The 17,718-nt window shown below is 44.0% G+C and overlaps 3 protein-coding genes across 3 annotated transcripts; 1 reads left to right on the forward strand and 2 right to left on the reverse strand.

Moving 5' to 3' along the window:
• Positions 1 to 850: 850 nt before the first annotated feature.
• LOC311250659 (uncharacterized protein) lies at positions 851 to 2,424 on the forward strand. The gene is made up of 4 exons (XM_084342531.1): positions 851 to 969; positions 1,056 to 1,114; positions 1,507 to 2,271; positions 2,347 to 2,424. The coding sequence occupies exons 1-4, from the start codon at positions 866 to 868 to the stop codon at positions 2,349 to 2,351; spliced, it is 933 nt and encodes a 310-aa protein (XP_084198657.1). The 5' UTR covers positions 851 to 865; the 3' UTR covers positions 2,352 to 2,424.
• A 2,606-nt stretch (positions 2,425 to 5,030) lies between these two features.
• LOC311250652 (neoverrucotoxin subunit beta-like) lies at positions 5,031 to 10,803 on the reverse strand. The gene is made up of 4 exons (XM_084342519.1): positions 10,708 to 10,803; positions 8,730 to 8,828; positions 6,880 to 8,322; positions 5,031 to 6,220 (listed from the first exon to the last, which is right to left on the reverse strand). The coding sequence occupies exons 2-4, from the start codon at positions 8,803 to 8,805 to the stop codon at positions 5,691 to 5,693; spliced, it is 2,049 nt and encodes a 682-aa protein (XP_084198645.1). The 5' UTR covers positions 8,806 to 8,828; positions 10,708 to 10,803; the 3' UTR covers positions 5,031 to 5,690.
• Positions 10,804 to 15,104: 4,301 nt separating this feature from the next.
• Positions 15,105 to 16,672, reverse strand: LOC311250655 (D(5)-like dopamine receptor; the record flags this gene model as incomplete). The annotated part of the gene is made up of 1 exon (XM_084342527.1): positions 15,105 to 16,672. The coding sequence occupies exon 1, from the start codon at positions 16,485 to 16,487 to the stop codon at positions 15,105 to 15,107; it is 1,383 nt and encodes a 460-aa protein (XP_084198653.1). The 5' UTR covers positions 16,488 to 16,672.
• Between the last annotated feature and the right edge of the window lie 1,046 nt (positions 16,673 to 17,718).

Here is a 17,718-nt window from a genome sequence, read left to right on the forward strand (position 1 = left end):
AGCTCAGCTCACACAGATCGTCTCTCTGAATCGAGTGCAGCAGCAGTAAGTGTCACATCGCTGCGTCGCTGTTTGAAGCTTTTGTTCCACTTCGTCGAAGCGACTGCAGCCGCGTGGCAGCGAGGTCAAAGGTCAGGGAGCAAATCAGACAACAAACACAACCGGCTTTAAGAGCTGTCTGTGACACTCACTCCACTTTCATCTGCAGGAGGAGAAGAAGGCTGGGATTGTGTTGGAGCCTCTTTTCGTTCGCTCTCTGAAGCCACTTGAGCTCCACACAATACTCGACAGACGAGTCGCTGGATAGAAACAGAACTGAAACAGAGTTTATCCTCTCAGGGATGTTCAAGCTGCACAAATGTCGCACACTGATGAGTGAAGACACACGACTGAATCACAAATCACTGAAGAAACAAAAGAGGGAAGAGAGACTGTGTGAGTTTTATGTCTATAATCTCTGTCCAACTTACTGCAACATGACAGGGAGAGATAAACAGGAAGTGACCACATACACACACACACACACATACAGGAAGCTGGACATTAAACCCTGTGTGTGTAGATGAGCTGATAACAGACAGATTTACTCTCTCATGACTTCACAGGATCAGAAACTTACAGGACATACAGGAAGAAGTCATCCTTCAGTTTGTCACAAACACTCAACACACCCTAAGATGTGTGTATGAAACACTTTAATTAAAATAACTGTGACAAAAAATAACTTAAAACTTGAGACTCTCTGTCCTCCTCCAGTGGAAACAGGCTGTGCCTCTGTGTGGGCTGATTGTCCTCCAGGTGTGGTTAATGAGTTTAATTAGTGCAGAGAGCAGGTGCAGCACCGATATAAGACCAGAGGAGCCTCATGCAGCTCACAGCACAAAGCTTCAGGCTACAAACCTCCAGCAGGCTGCTGAAGATCAACCTGCTGCTCTCTGACTCCAACATGGCGCTCGGGCTCTTTGGAAGGTGACTGAATGGATTTGTTTTCACTTTGAGCAACAATACAGCTGCCGGAGTTCAGCTGAGTCTCACCTGCCGTCACTCTCTTACAGGCTTTCTTGGATCTGTGCGCTGTTCAGCAGCGCCGCTTGTTTTCCTGCAACTAAAGGAGGTGAGTCTCACTTTTGACTGTCTGCTGACTGAAGCGACGACAACTCAGCTTTCTGTGTTCAGGCTGAACATTGTGACACGGAAACGACCAAACGCTCAGCAGAGTCCTCTACCTGTCCTCTCACACCTGCTGTCTCTGTTCATGAAGTCCAGCTCAAACATCAGTCGCAACACTTCAGATAAGAACACGAGACATGTTAATCTGCCGTCACTGGAGTTGATCTGGTTGTTGAAACATGAAGAATTTTATTTCCTGACTCCAGTTGTCTGGTTGGATGAAGCTTTCTGTGAGAGTTCTGGTTTAGTTAAAAAGCCACTTTAAACATGAATTTGTGTGTTTGCACTGCAAGAACTTGAGTTTCAGCTTCTCCCCTCGTCACAATCTGTGTCCAGACTACAGATATCCCTACACCGCTACACGGGGCTCTGCTGGTGGACCTGCTCCTGGATCAAACCTTCAGTCTGAAGGCTCGCGTCCTCCTCTGGTGTCCCTGCAGCGTGAAGCAGGCTTGTCGGCTGCAGGCTCGTCGCAGAGTTTTGATCCCAGCAGGTACGTCGTGACTTCAGGTTCCAGGTCTCCTGCAGCGTCTTCCCTGAGCGCCGGGTACGTCAGCCCTCCTGTGGGCACTGGGAAGAAGACTCCGAGCTTCTCCGTGCAGCCTCAGCCTGTTTCTGGAACCAGCGGAGCGTCGAACCTGGGCTCCGTCTACGAGGCTCCTGGTTCTGGCTTCGCGTACCCTGCTGGGAACACGGCCGCAGCCTACGACTCTGGTCTGAGCTCTGGGTACAACGTAGCGCCCGTCTCTTACGCCAACGCTGGTCCTCCAGGCCTTCCTTGGGTCGGGCAGCCTGCAGGGGGCGCTGACGCCTCGTTCTACGACCCGAGCAACTGGATGCCGTCGCGTCCTTTCCCAGACCTCGGCGTCTGGGACTCTGGTGACCAGGGTCCTCGGAGCGCGAGTGAGACGTCCCCTCTGCCGCCTTCGTCCTACATCGTCCAGTCCAGGAACGGCTACCAGCGAGCACGAGAAGTCCTGTCCCACACTCAGTACTCCCCCGAGTACCCTGAACCACCAGTCTATCCCTTCAGGGCCGTCAAAGCACCAAGCAAGTCTCCACCGGTGACTGGACCCAAAGGAGGACCCGGTGTCCCACATGGTAAGTCAACTGAAGTCTGTCTAAGCTGTTCTGTAACGTTCATGACTCACTTTAACCCTCTTCTTTGTCTTGCAGGGTGAGCTGCAGCCTTCATGCAACTGTTTCCATGTTGGAGTGACTGAAACTGTTAATAAAAAAATGTGATCACATAAACTTGTGTGCTGTGTCGGCCATGTTTGTACTTTTACTTGAAGGTTAATATATAGTACCCAGAATTCATCACTAATCCTTTTGATGGTCAAGATCTCTTCAGCTTTGCAACACTGTAATTCAAATTAGTGCTGCATTCCCTCTGGAAAACAGACACTTAAAGGTCACAGATGACATTACAAAATGTTTGTTCCCTAAATCATTGTGCATTTTAAAAAACTGGGTCCAAATGTATCCTACTGCTGTGATGTCCAACTTGCATGACTGCGCCACTGCAGTGTTCCCTGTAGGATGCGTGTTGTCACCACACTTTGCAACATGCGTCACGTAGCGTAATGACAAGAGTCTTCACTTCCTGCTGCAAAAATGAATGCTCTCGAGCTATTCTGGCTTTTAATTTGGATTCAAACAGGATGTAAATGATCTCCTGCAGGCAGAAGGTCTGTCCATTGCAGTGAAGACGACAGCTCTCAGGTTCCAGCACTGCTTCACATCATCAAACCTTTTGTTTTTATGGTTTTGTCTTTCAGTTGTGCCCCAGATCACAAAACCCCCGTTCAACAGTTTCCACCTCCTTCTCTGGTTCACTGAAGTCGTGTTAATCTGCATGTTTAGTGAATCCTCCAGTGATTCTGTTCAAATGAATTCAATGTGGCACAAAACTGTAAATACAGTGACAGACCACTGCTGTCTCCTGTTCAGTTCAAGCATTTGAGACTAATGCTGCTTCACAACAGATTATTTTTTTCCCCCACTGAACACTAAAGCTGTTGATTAACGATGAGGTAACTAAATAAATTACAGGATTTGAGTTCAAAATGGAGGAAGATGAAGGTGTGTGTCCTTGGCCTTAAAGGTCAGAGGCTCCGTCCTCACTACAACATTGTCCCTTCAAAGGGACATTGAAACCTCCACTTACTGTCGACAGAGTTCTGACCCGTTACTCATACGGCCCGACCCCCCCCTCCCGTCAAACGATCCGGTCTGACAGTGACATATTGCCTGTTCATTCATGAAAACTATCTCGAAACACTCAGTCAAACAAGGTGGGGAATGAGAAATCTGCGGCGCTACTAGCCTAGTTGGCTCATTTTAAAAACACACCGGCAGCAGCGCCCACTGATCTGAGACGTGTCACGTGAGTTACTGTAAATGCTGTGTGGAAAACCAGCTGTGGTCTGTGATTGAGGTGCAGACGGGTGAGTTTGGAGCTGACGAGAGGATCGCGCTGACGACCGTTCCGTTACATTTTTCTCATTGAAAAACTATACAACTGGCATTTAGATGATGTTCTGCATAAAAAAATAAGTGAAATAATAATTCGGTTTTAGTAATCAAGTGCTTATAGTGATCAAATGTACTCTGGACCAACGTGATCACTATAAGCGGTTTCCACTGTAGTAGTTAAAAACCATATTATATGTTTTATTAATAAATAAATACCCCCCTTACGGGCGCGCATGGTATGGACACTTCAGCATGACCACAGTAAAAGGTCACCACTCGCCACTGCTGCACTGTGAAATGACTTTCAAGTAAAAGTCTGTAAGAAGAATGAGACGAACATCTCCTCCAGTACTGTCACACTTTATTAATGCTCAGAGCACAGAACAGAAGACAAAGGTTAGTTTCACCTTGGAGCGCTCTCATCTCAGGTCTGTTGTTAAAATCTTCATCTGCTCTGTTCCCATCATGATGACGTGCACTAAAGATATTCAAACATGATGACGTGCACTAAAGATACTCAAACATGATGACGTGCACTAAAGATACTCAAACATGATGACGTGCACTAAAGATATTCAAACATGATGACACGTGCACTAAAGATACTCAAACATGATGACGTGCACTAAAGATACTCAAACATGATGACGTGCACTAAAGATACTCAAACATGATGACACGTGCACTAAAGATATTCAAACATGATGACGTGCACTAAAGATACTCAAACATGATGACGTGCACTAAAGACACTCAAACATGATGACGTGCACTAAAGATATTCAAACATGATGACGTGCACTAAAGATACTCAAACATGATGACGTGCACTAAAGATACTCAAACATGATGACGTGCACTAAAGATACTCAAACATGATGACGTGCACTAAAGATACTCAAACATGATGACACGTGCACTAAAGATATTCAAACATGATGACGTGCACTAAAGATACTCAAACATGATGACGTGCACTAAAGATATTCAAACATGATGACACGTGCACTAAAGATACTCAAACATGATGACGTGCACTAAAGATACTCAAACATGATGACGTGCACTAAAGATATTCAAACATGATGACGTGCACTAAAGATACTCAAACATGATGACGTGTGCACTTAAAGACCCTCAAACATGATGACGTGCACTAAAGATACTCAAACATGATGACGTGCACTAAAGATATTCAAACATGATGACGTGCACTAAAGATACTCAAACATGATGACGTGCACTAAAGACACTCAAACATGATGACGTGCACTAAAGACCCTCAAACATGATGACATGTGCACTTAAAGACCCTCAAACATGATGACGTGCACTAAAGACACTCAAACATGATGACGTGCACTAAAGACACTCAAACATGATGACATGTGCACTAAAGACCCTCAAACATGATGACGTGCACTAAAGACACTCAAACATGATGACGTGCACTAAAGACACTCAAACATGATGACATGTGCACTAAAGATACTCAAACATGATTACACGTGCACTAAAGATACTCAAACATGATGACATGTGCACTAAAGATACTCAAACATGATGACGTGCACTAAAGATACTCAAACATGAGGACATGTGCACTAACGACACTCAAACATGATGACATGTGCACTAAATATACTCAAACATGATGACACGTGCACTAAATATACTCAAACATGATGACATGTGCACTAAAGACACTAAACATGATGACATGTGCACTTAAAGACACTCAAACATGATGACGTGCACTAAAGATACTCAAACATGATTACACGTGCACTAAATATACTCAAACATGATTACACGTGCACTAAATATACTCAAACATGATTACACGTGCACTAAATATACTCAAACATGATGACACGTGCACTAAAGACACTCAAACATGATGACGTGCACTAAAGACACTCAAACATAAAAAAGCGTTATATTATTTAACATTGTTATGTGACTGACATGATGACGCTTCACAATCAAAACATTTGAATCAGTGATTTCAGTGAACTGAACTGAATCATGTGCTGACAAGTTTACGGACACAGAAACATGAATCCCATTATAACCATGAAGCCTGGGTAAACAGGCTCAGTGAAGTTGGTGTGGAAGGTGTAGATGTGCCTCAGAGTGTCAGATGAGACCTTATAGTAAGACAGAGTGCCAGCAGGCCAGTCCAGATACACTCCCAGACGGGGGAAAGCATGAGGAACAGCATGTTTCTGATTATCATGATATGCAATGAGATGTGCTGAACCTGAGCTCCAGATATATCCTAAACACCAGGACAGTTTATTCCCTCCGAGCCTGGACTGGTCACCGTCTGCTTTCCTTGACATCCCTCTGTAGCAAACACCTACAGTGAACATCATAACATTTCCCCAGTCCACCTCCCAGTAGTGGCGCCCAGTCAGCTCCTCTCTGCACAGAACCTGAGGCCAACTATCAAATCTCTGCGGGCGGTCAGGATATGACTGTGGTTCTCCACATGTCGCCTTCTTGTTTCTCTCAGACAGAATGAGAAAGTTGTGTGCTGTGTCTGGGTCCAGAGTGAGATCACAGGCGTCTGATGGAGAGAACGAGACGTGATCATGATCACAATTCATACTGAAAATACATTTATTGATTATTATGAACACTTTTGAAAGGATAGGCTCAGATATGTGAACATTCAGTCACATGCTCCTACGTACTGTTCATGGACAGTGGTGGAAAGTCAATATTTCACTTTGAGATACTTTCAGTTCCAACTTCAAGTTGATGATGTTTGACTGTCATGTAGCCAACAGTTACAGTGGAGCAGTCGTTGGTCATTAAACTCTCAGATCTCAGCCTCCGTCCAGCTGTGTTCTTACACACATATATAAAAATATCTACTTCTGCTTCTTTGATGATGTTTTGCTGATAACAGCTGTATAATTTTACTACAGTAATCTTTTGAATGCAGGACTAACTTGTATGGAGTCATTTTCTATTATTGTTCTGGTACTTTTACTTAATTACAGGATCTGAGTACTTCTTTAACCACTGTGCATCCACAGTACTGTCGCTCATTTCACTTGAAGTCTATAAATCAGTTTCAGTGTCAGCTCCGAGAAAATCTGCAGGACTTTTCTAAGAAAAGCTTCAAATGAAGTCTGAGAGTAATAAAAGGAACGAGCAGTCAGGTTTCTGAAGGGGACTCGTTTGTTCTGATTTGTCTTACAGTGAAAATAAAATACTTACAACAGATAAAATCTCTTCTGTCTGTGACCGTCTCCACATCAGTGATGTCAGTAAAATCCTCAGTTCGCAGAATGCCGTTCCTGTACTGGTAGATGGTTGCTCCGGCGTATTTCTCATTTGCGATGGCCGCTACCAGGAAACAGAATCTGCTGCTGCTCTTCAAAGATTTGAAATATTTGGCTTGTCCTCTCATTTTGGTTAAAACTTCATCTGAGTAGTACCATGGGACTTCATTGGTACTTCCTTTCGGTGAATCCAGGTATTTCTCCATCGCATCCAGGCCGGGGTCAGCACTCTGCAGGGAGGTGAAGACGAAGCACAGAGCATCATCGACACCTGCAGCAAGAACCTCTCTGTCCAGCTCTGACTGATTTGGGACGATCTTAGTTCCCTCCATCATTTCCACACAGGACCTGATGACGTTGATTTCTCTCTCTTTATGATCCAGCCACTTGTTTAGTTTTTCACGACTGAATGGAGACTTCTTTCTGTCTTCAAGGAGTTTCTCTACTGAGCTCTCGTCTTCTTTACCTTCACGGATGGAGGGAAGTTTCTTCGCCATGTTCTTCTGGAGGTTAGATACACAATGATTACACACGTTTTGGAACTTCCTCAATATTTTTTTGATTTGTGGAAAATTCTCCACCACTGCGTCGTCCAGAGAATCGTCGCATCTCATTTGTATTTCTCTTAAATCTTCGAGAGCGTCCTGCATCTTCCCCACTAATCCAACACTGATCTCTCTCTTCAGCTCAGCTGCTCTGGACTCTAAATTCTTCAGAGGCATCAGCCAGACCTTCACAGGAACACTCTTCTCTCCATTTACTCCCAGCAGCTTTGGAAGTTCTGCATAGGTCTTCACTGCATCTTCAAATGTTGTAGGGTTGCTTTGAAGAATGAAGTCTCCGTAGAATTTGCAGGAGAATTTCTTGGTCATCTTTTTTTCTTCAGCAGTCAGCTTGATGTCAACTTTACCCCCAACATCAAATAAGGGGATCTTCTTGATCACAGCCTCCATGTGGCCCTGGATGTCCTGAACTCTGCTGGCTTCTAACTTCTCACTGTCAAACACAAAGAAAGCATTTGCCCCATAAAGGATTCCTGTGACTACATGTGTTGCCGTGCCCCTCTTGATGAAATCTATCTGTCGGGTGCTCATGGATCCAAGCTGAGTCATTGATAACTGTTTATAGTGTGTGGTAGCTTTGTACCGACACGTCACTCTGCTCTGATTCTTGAATTTCTTCGTATCATTCAGATACTTTCCAGATCCTCCAACTTCAACCAGTCCACTCATGAAACTGACCTTCAGAGAACCTTCAATATCCATCAGAGAGGACTTGGACTCAATGGAGTCAGATGCAGTTATTTCAAATTCACTACTATATTGAGAACTCCTGGCTGTGTTGTTCTGTAGAGTTGTTTCATCCCACAAAGTCAAACCTACAGACAAAGATGTAGAGGATGTGTTCAGGCAAAACCCTTTGGTAAGATTCAGTAGAGCTCATGAAACAGAGCTGATTTGGATCATTTAAACCAATAAAATATATTTTCATTTGTCCAACAGAACACAGGCAACCTGTTCCAATGGTCCTAAACTTCTTTGGGACAAATAAGGGAGTACCACAAGGTTCTGTACTGGGTCCTTTACCATCTACACCACATCAGAAATATTATCACACCAACACAAACAGTGTCCATTTCTATGCAGATGACAGAGTCTTGTACGTATTTGTCTCCTCTGTGACCTCCAGTCACACATAATAACTTCATGATTTAAAGTTCAACAGATCTGTAGATACCAGTTTGATTATTGATTTTGCTTTTCTGTAGTCAACATCAAGATTTACCTGGAATCAGCTCATCTTTCCGACCGTCGTACAGCATTCCCAAAGTGAAAGGTCGACCCAGAGCAGCTACCGCCATGTCGCCTGAGGACAAGTCACTTCCTGTTGGTAAAAAAACAACAGCATATGTACAGATACAGTGATAGAGTGTCCAACCTTTGATTCAGATATCTGAAATGAGTGAGAGACAAAACCGTAATCATTAATCATGATAAATAATTTCAGAACTTTTTTCACCTTTAATGTGACCTATAGCCTGTACAACTCAATTGAAAAACAAACTGAAGTCTTTTAGGGGGGAAAATAGAAAATAAAAAAATAAAATAATGTGGTTGCATTAGTGTGCACACCCTTAAACTAATACTTTGTTGAAGCACCTTTTGATTTTATTACAGCACTCAGTCTTTTGGGTAGGAGTCTGTCAGCATGGCACATCTTGACTTGGCAATATTTGCCCACTCTTGTTTGCAAAAACCCTCCAAATCTGTCAGATTGCGAGGGCATCTCCTGTGCACAGCCCTCGTCAGATCACCCCGAAGATTTTCAATCAGATTCAGGTCTGGGCTCTGACTGGGACATTCAAAAACTTTAATCTTCTTCTGGTGAAGCCATTCTTTTGTTGATTTGGATGTATGCTTTGGGTCGTTGTCGTGCTGAAAGATGAAGTTCCTCTTCATCTTCAGCTTTCTAGCAGAAGCCTGAAGGTTTTGTGCCAACATTGACTGGTATTTGGATCTGTTCATAATTCCCTCCACCTTGACTAAGGCCCCAGTTCCAGCTGAAGAAAAACAGCCCCAAAGCATGATGCCACCACCATGCTTCACTGTGGGTATGGTGTTGTTTTGGTGATGTGCAGTGTTGTTTTTGTGCCAAACACACCTTTTGGAATTACGGACAAAAAGTTCAACCTTGGTCTCATCAGACCTCAACACATTTTCCCACATGCTTTTGGGAGACTTCAAATGTGTTTTTGTACCCTTCTCCTGACTGATACCTTTTGACGATGAGATCCCTCTGATGCTTTGGAAGCTCTCTGTGGACCAAGTGGCTTTTGCTGTAAGATGCGACTAAGAAAATGTCAGGAAAAGCCGACGAGCAGCTGAATTTTATTTGGGGTTAATCAGAGGCACTTTAAAAGAAACTCACTGACTTTCTAAACACACACACTGATTACAAGCAAACAGATCACAGGTGAGGATGGTTACCTTTAGTAGCCATTTAAACCCGTGTGTGTCAAGTTGTGTGTATGTTAATCAAAACCTCCAGGGTATGTAAACTTTTGATCAGGGTCATTTGGGTAGTTTCTGTTTTCATTATGATTTAAAAAGAGTAAACACAATTGATTGATAATAAACGGCTTCACCAAACCACTAACATACATCTGCAGCTCGTCCCTCCAAACTGCTAAACTCCCAAACAAATGAAAAGAGCTGAGGTAAATGGTTGGTTAGTGTTCATTTCAGTGTCGGGCTGGATTTAAAAACAGAAATCCCTGCATATGTGGCTCATTCCTTCACAACACACTGGACTGATTTTATTTGTATTTTTTTTTTTATCTCTTTCAAAGATGTCAGCGAAGAAGCACAAAGACCTGCTTTCACTCTGATGGTCATTATGAACCACGTGGACAATAACAGGAAACTGGTTTTAAAAATAATTGGGCGGGGGAGGGGCTTCCTGAATAATGACGTCACAACAGTCCAATCCTAATGTTAACTGAAAATGAGATATGACTCTATTATAATATTACTATTACCCTCCAAACATTCGTTGAAAACTTGGCAGCCCTGCGTTGGATCAGCTCTAGAAGACCGGTACCAGAGGACAAGCGATCAGACAGACTCATCTGAGCATGTCAGTCATGAAACTAGAAAATACTGCGACACATTTCACTGAAGTGACCAACAGAAAACTTTCTTCATCTCTTTCACTTTCACTTTGAACCTGACCAACAATAAAGAGTCAGACATGTTGAACTTACCTGTTTACCGTCAGTCCTGTCCCCAAGAGGACAGATGGTACCAGTCCCTCCAGACCAGACTCCCTCCTGTCTCTGGCAGAACTTTGGTCGGACTCTTGTTGGACCGGGTGACTCCCTCCTGGTGGTCCCGCAGGGATCAGAGGAGCTTCCTGCTCTGTTACATGGTGCATTCAAGGGCTGCTCGTAAATCGCATATGTTGTGTTGCATTCCATTCCCATCAAACTTTTTAATTCTTAATTTATTTCAAAGACTTACTGCACTTATGAAGACTTGTCTTTAGAGAAGCCTTATTTCTTTATTTATTTACTTTACTTGCTTAATATGTAGAGTAGGGCCCGACCGATTTATCGGCGAGCCGATTAAATCGGCCGATTATAGCCCGTTTGATACTAATCGGTAATCGGCCAAAACTCGCCGATTGTCGCCGATATTTTCAGAAATAAAATGAAGGGAATAAGACTTGGTTTTACTTTGAAAATGTTCCCCCTATTTGAAAAGATCCCCCGACATTAGGCTATTTATCCTGTAGAGGACGCACCGACCTCATGACAAACTCCAGCCACTATCCACTAACCACCTCACAACACAGCAGAGTGACTGATCTGGAGCAGGCAGCGGCAGGGACGCACGGAGGAGAGTGGTCCACCTCAACGGTAAATAAACACGTTTGTGAAATAAACAATAAGGAGGGGGGGGGGCGAGTAGTGAAAACGCTTTTCTGGTCCGAGTTTGATTCATGTTAAATCTGTGGTATATTACTGAGATGATCAGTCAGTCTTCCTGTCGGCGTGAAGAGCAGTAGCTAATGGTGCCTTGTTGTAGGCCTAATGTTGGATGGTTGTATGTTAATATGCTGCTTGACTCAGCAATAAAAAGGATTTGAAATTATTTTTCTGCCTTTAATTCTTTGTAGAAGTGTCTGAAAGGCTCAAAAGCAGCCATTTGTTAAAAAAAAAAAAAGTAAATATGTAGATATATTACTTAAATTAATAACATTTTAAAACTTTAGAAAAAAAATAAAATCGTCCGATTAATCGGTTATCAGATTTTTTTCCCCCTAATAATCGGTATCGGCATCGGCCCCAAAAAATCCATATCGGTCGGGCCCTAATGTAGACTGCTCAACATACCCAACAGACATGATGACGTGCACTAAAGACACTCAAACATAAAGAAGCGTTATATTATCTGACATTGTTATGTGACTGACATGATGACGCTTCACAATCAAACATTTGAATCAGTTATTTCAGTGAACTGAACTGAATCTGAACTGAATCATGTGCCGACAAGTTTACAGACACAGAAACATGGATCCCATTATAACCATGAAGGCTGGGTAAACTGGCTCAGTGAACTTGGTGTAGAAGGTGTAGATGTGCCTCAGAGTGTCAGATGAGACCTTATAGTAAGACAGAGAGCCAGCAGGCCAGTCCAGATACACTCCCAGACGGGTGAAGGCAGGAGGAACAGGTAAATAATGTTTCTGATTATCATGTTCTGCATCGAGATGTGATAAACCTAATTGCAGGCAGTAATCTAAACACAAGGACAGTTTATTCCCTCCGAGCCTGGACTGGACACCCTCTCCTTTCCTTGACATCCCTCTGTAGCAAACACCTACAGGAACTATGACTGGAAGAAATTGGTTCTGCTTCACCTGCTGCTCCTTCTGCCAGTCCACCTCCCAGTAGCGTGACCAGTCAGCTCCTCTCTGCACAGAACCTGAGTCCAAGTGAGATCACAGGCGTCTGATGGAGAGACGAGACGTGATCATTGATAAACCTGACCTACGGACAAAAAGAGAACAAACGCTGCAGTTTTTAATTGTAATTGAGTAATATTTCAGTAAGTTTAAGAATTCAGAAACATTTAAAAGCACAGGTCTGTTGTGACATATTAAAAGAGAGAAGATATATTTAAGACCGGCACTTTTGTTTTTTTATATCTAACAAACACATTTATATATTCTCAGCCACAGCTCAAGCTACAGCTGTTAGTCCAGTTAGTTCATTATTGAATGTCTAACTGATAAGCAAGCTGGTCAAAGGTCGGTGAAGAAGTCTGAGGAAGAAATAATTCAACAGCCTTCAGTTAACACAGAAACATTTCACCTTCACAACACAGTTCAGACACCTGAACGTCAGATCTCTTGTTCAGTGTCAGAGTCTCAGCAGCAGCAGGATGAACCCTCCAACAGAAACAGCCCGCAATTACCTGAAGGGGCAATTAAACACTGAAACTAATGTTGTAATTGATATTAATTACCCCTGTTTGTCCGGTCAGCCTTGTTTAACATATCAAAGGTTCAGTGAGTGAGTGAACCTGAACACTCACATCAAACGTCACTGCAGCAATTACCCAAACATCTGCATTGTACTGCCGCTGACAGTTAGCCTGTCCAGTCTCTGTGTTATTGGACACATGGGGCAGCATTTCATTGGTTATTTGTGAAGTAAAACTTACGGCTGAGATAAAATATGAGTAAGAATATTCTGCCAAAATGTTAAATCCAGTCATTATCTCTTTCTTAGTTTCTTAGTCCATGAAACACTTCTGGAGCTTCACAGTGAAACAGCGTTTTACCGTACAGAGAGGAGAGAACCAGAGTGTCTGCTGAGTGCTGAGCTCAGTCAGAGGTTGACCTGAATTCAAACACACTCTCTCAGTGCATGACGTCGCTCGCTATCTAACGGCTAATGTGCCGTAAATTAATCTGGCTGTTTGAGGTCGAATAAACACAAAGATCCTGAAGTCAAATTCACTTCAACTCATCAAAAAACCACCACTGCTGATAAAGATCTATGTGACGTGACTCTCTGACTCTCCTGCAAGTTAAAGAAACGCAGCGTCACCTTGAAACTCTGGACTTGTCTGTTTGAACATCGTTGGAAACATTTGGGATGATGTAAGAACTCAACTCAACATCAAACAGAACAAAGGTCGAGTCGTTTTCAGACATTTTATTGCAGAAATGTTACATTTAATATGTTTACGTCATCAAATTGTGCCTCCAGACGTAGGCTACATACAAAATACAACGATACACATTTAAAAATCCTTTCAAAGATGGTTTGAAATAAAGTCCCGCCTCTCACCGGGCAGACAGCCAATCATACTTTAGGACATTCAGGGTGCCAGTGCCACCCCAGGTCCCCCATCTGGACGTGGCTCTGTTACTCAAGTACTATTCATATGGTGACTTTAACTTTTATCCAGAGTGTGTGTGTGTGTGTGTGTGTGTGTGTGTGTGTGTGTGTGTGTGTGTGTGTCATGGACTTGGACCACGTAATGTAGTGAAATCACCAGTAACAGCAATATCACCAGACTCCCTTAATAAATTGACAATTTTATGTTGACATTGTTGCATAATGAGGAGAAATTTAACAAACTTTGTGAAACAGCTGCAGTGAATCTTAAATCAGTGGTGACTTCTCGTAAATTCGGCATTAAATAGAAAACATTAAGATGTTTCTTTCCTTGTAAAAGTTTGTCGTCTCTTCACTGTATAAGCCTTTCTGCTTCTTTCTAAAGTGCGTCTGACTTCCAACAGCTGTTTGAACTGATTTCATCATTTACACCAAATTTATTAAAGAATATAGCAGAACTAACATATAAATAGTGTAAAAAGTAACTAATATTGGCTTCTTTGACGCCTGTCGAGAAAATGACCAGACTCCTTTGAAAAAACGCTAACTTTGAGACTTGTTGCCTCAGGAGACACTGTATGAACTGTGTGAAACGCTGACTACAACAAATTCTTAATTATGTGGACCTACTTGTTAATTCTGCTAATGTTGAACATGAAGATATTTCTTTATTTGTATAAAGGGTATCCGTTTTCTCCAGTGACGGAGGTGTGTATTTGGAGAAGTGACATCCAACTGAATGTGTCATATACGATGTCTCCTGTCTTGGGGGGCAAAATTTAAAAAATTTTTAAGGTAGTCCGGTGACTTTCTCCACAGGCAACAAAGAGGCATAGTTACTTTTGAGTGTGTGTCAGTGATGCCACGACAGTTTTTACAAGAAAAAAAATGTATCTTTTGTATTTAATGCCGAATTTACGAGAAGGCACCAATGATTTGAGATTCACTGCAGCCGTTTCACAAAGATTGTTAAATTCCTCCTCATTATGCAACAACTCTTAAAATCGTCATCTTGTTAAGGGAGTCTGGTGATAGCGCTGTTACTAGTGACTTCACTACATTAGTCCATAACCTTCACACACACAGCAGGTCACTTCTTGCAAGAATTATGTAAAGAAGTTCACAACAACAGTTATTTCATTTAAATATGAAACATGTTAAATATTTACATGACATAAATATTTATACCATTAATGTAAAAAAGAGTTCTCGAAGGAAGCCGAACCCTGTTTCAGCGCTTCAGGGTCTCACAGGTCCTGGATCTGACCCGGGATGAGATAACAGTCTGCGGGTCCGGAGGAGCTGAAGGGCATCATGTCTAAAGAAATCTCCGCCTCGCACTCGTACTGCAGGATGGCGGGCAGCAGTAAGTTGCTGTTGTTGCGGGAATCATCCGAAATGACAGAAACTTTGTCGAAGTTGTGCTCCAGGTTTCCCCCGGTGTGCGGCGGCGGAGGAGGCGGCTGCGTGAGTCTCTGCGCCCCGGGGCCCGGCACGGCGCAGGCCTCCTTCTGCATGGTGGTGTCGTGGTGATAAGACACCAGCTCGTTACTGAAGTCCACCGCCTCCACCGTGGAGGTGGAGCAGTATTTGTTACAGCCCAGGATGGTGGAGAAGGCCTTCCTGAAGTCGGCGTTGAAGGCGTAGATGACCGGGTTCAGGGACGAGTTGGCCCAGCCGAACCACACGAAGATGCTGAAGGTGGTGTCGCTGACGCACGGCGGCTCGTCGACTTTGTCCAGGTCGCAGAAAGGCACCACGCAGTTCAGCACGAAAAACGGCAGCCAGCAGAACACGAACACTCCCATGATGATGGACAGAGTCTTCAACACTTTGGTTTCTCTCTTAAAAGACGTCTTCAGCGAGCTTTCGTCCTGCGTTGACGCGCGGTGCCGGTGGTTTTGCGCACGGGGCCCCGCCGCCCTCTCCAAAGACGAGATCCGTCTGATTTGGGTTTGCGCGATGCGGAAAATGCGCGTGTACGTCCCCACCATGATCACCACGGGGATGTAGAAGCTGATGAGGGACGAGGAGATGGCGTAGCTCCGGTTCAGGCTGGCGTTGCAGTTGTCCGGGCTGTCCGCCGTCGAGTTGTGCGCGCGGTGCCAGTTGAGCTGCACGGGGATGAAGGAGATGAGGATGGAGAGAGTCCACGCGACGCCGATCATCAGGAAGGCGAACCTGCGCGTCATCTTGCGCTCGTACTTGAAGGGGCTGGAGATGGCCCAGTAGCGGTCCATGCTGATGATGCACAGGTTGAGGATGGAGGCGGTGGAGCACATGATGTCGAAGGCGACCCAGGTGTCGCAGAAGCGGCCGAAGAGCCAGATGCCGGCGACCTCGGACACCGCCCTCCAGGGCATCACCAGCACGGCCACGAACAGGTCTGACACCGCCAGAGAGATGACGAACGAGTTGGTGACTTTGGAGCGCAGGTGGCGGAACTTGATGACCGCGGCGCACACCAGAGTGTTCCCCAGCAGGGTGGACACGATCAGGACGCACAGGACGCAGCCGGTCAGCGCGCGGAGACTGAGACCTCCGCCTGGCCCGGGGCTGTCCGCTCCCGCTGTGACCACCTGGAGCTGCTCCGGGTTCTGGTTCTGGCTGTCGTTATAAAACCTCTCCATGGGTGTCCAGACTCACGCCGTGTGCGTCACCAATCTCTCATCCTCCTCCCAGCATCACCAGGAGTCAAAGCAGCAGGCAGACCCTCCTGCAGGAGACGCGCTCAGATCATCCAGTTTGTCCGCTCAGAGCGACTGCAGACGGCGACCTTTACATATTCAGCCCCACGCTGAGCCCGTTACAACATCCCGAGCCTCAGATTTACGGTCCGAACCACAAACATCTCAGAACCAGCTGCACAGTAGACAGTGACGGGCAGACAGGAGACAGGCGTGAGAGCAGGGAAGATAAAACATCTGAGGGCTCATGAATAAATCACCAACAGGCATTTCTGTGTTTAATGTCACAACTTTTATTAATGTTAACGACAGAAACAACACACACACACACACACACACACACACACACACACACACATATATATATATATATATATATATATATATATATATATATATATATATATATATATATATATATTCCCATGGTTAAACATATTTATGAGATAAAAAGCTCAAATAATAACAAAAAAGTCAAATTATTACACATTTTGACTTTTGTTCTCACTATTTTATCTTTTCCAATGTTCTGATGCTCCAGAGCTTTAAAACAAACACACCTGAGATGTGCATGTTCAGCTGACAGGTCTGTGTTTGAGCTGCTGATAAACGTTCATGTGTTTGTGATGTGAAGTCTTCAGAGCAGCAGCAGAGTGAAGGAAAGTGACTTCTGTCCTCTAGTGGACGGAGACACTCAACACACCGACAGCAGCTGAGTTCAGAAGCTGCTGTCAGTCCTGTGTCTTCTGTCCGCGCTCATCTAAGAGGACATGTTTTACAATCTTTGACCTGCTTCAGGAGCAGAACAGGTTCTGATCACTGCACGTTTGTTCTGAGACATCACATCACACACTGAGGTTCAGTGTTAGGATCCATGGTTTCCCCAAGTACTGTACTTTTATACTTCTGAGGTAACTGTATCTGAGTATTTCCATTTCCTGCTACTTTACACTTCTACTCGACTACATTACAGGAAACATGGTCCAGACTGGACTGTACGTCTTGAGTAAGTGTGAATGAAAATACTCAAGGGAAGTACAAGTACCTCACAATTGGACTTAAGTACTGTACTTGAGTAAATGTACTTAGTTACATTCCACATATCTTATCAACAATTAGTTAAAATAAAACATTGATTCTGATAATCAGTCAGCAAATATATTTATAATTTACT

This window comes from Pagrus pagrus, assembly GCF_965226575.1.
Source record: "Pagrus pagrus genome assembly, chromosome: 21".
In the NCBI taxonomy this organism is placed as follows: Eukaryota; Metazoa; Chordata; class Actinopteri; order Spariformes; family Sparidae; genus Pagrus; species Pagrus pagrus.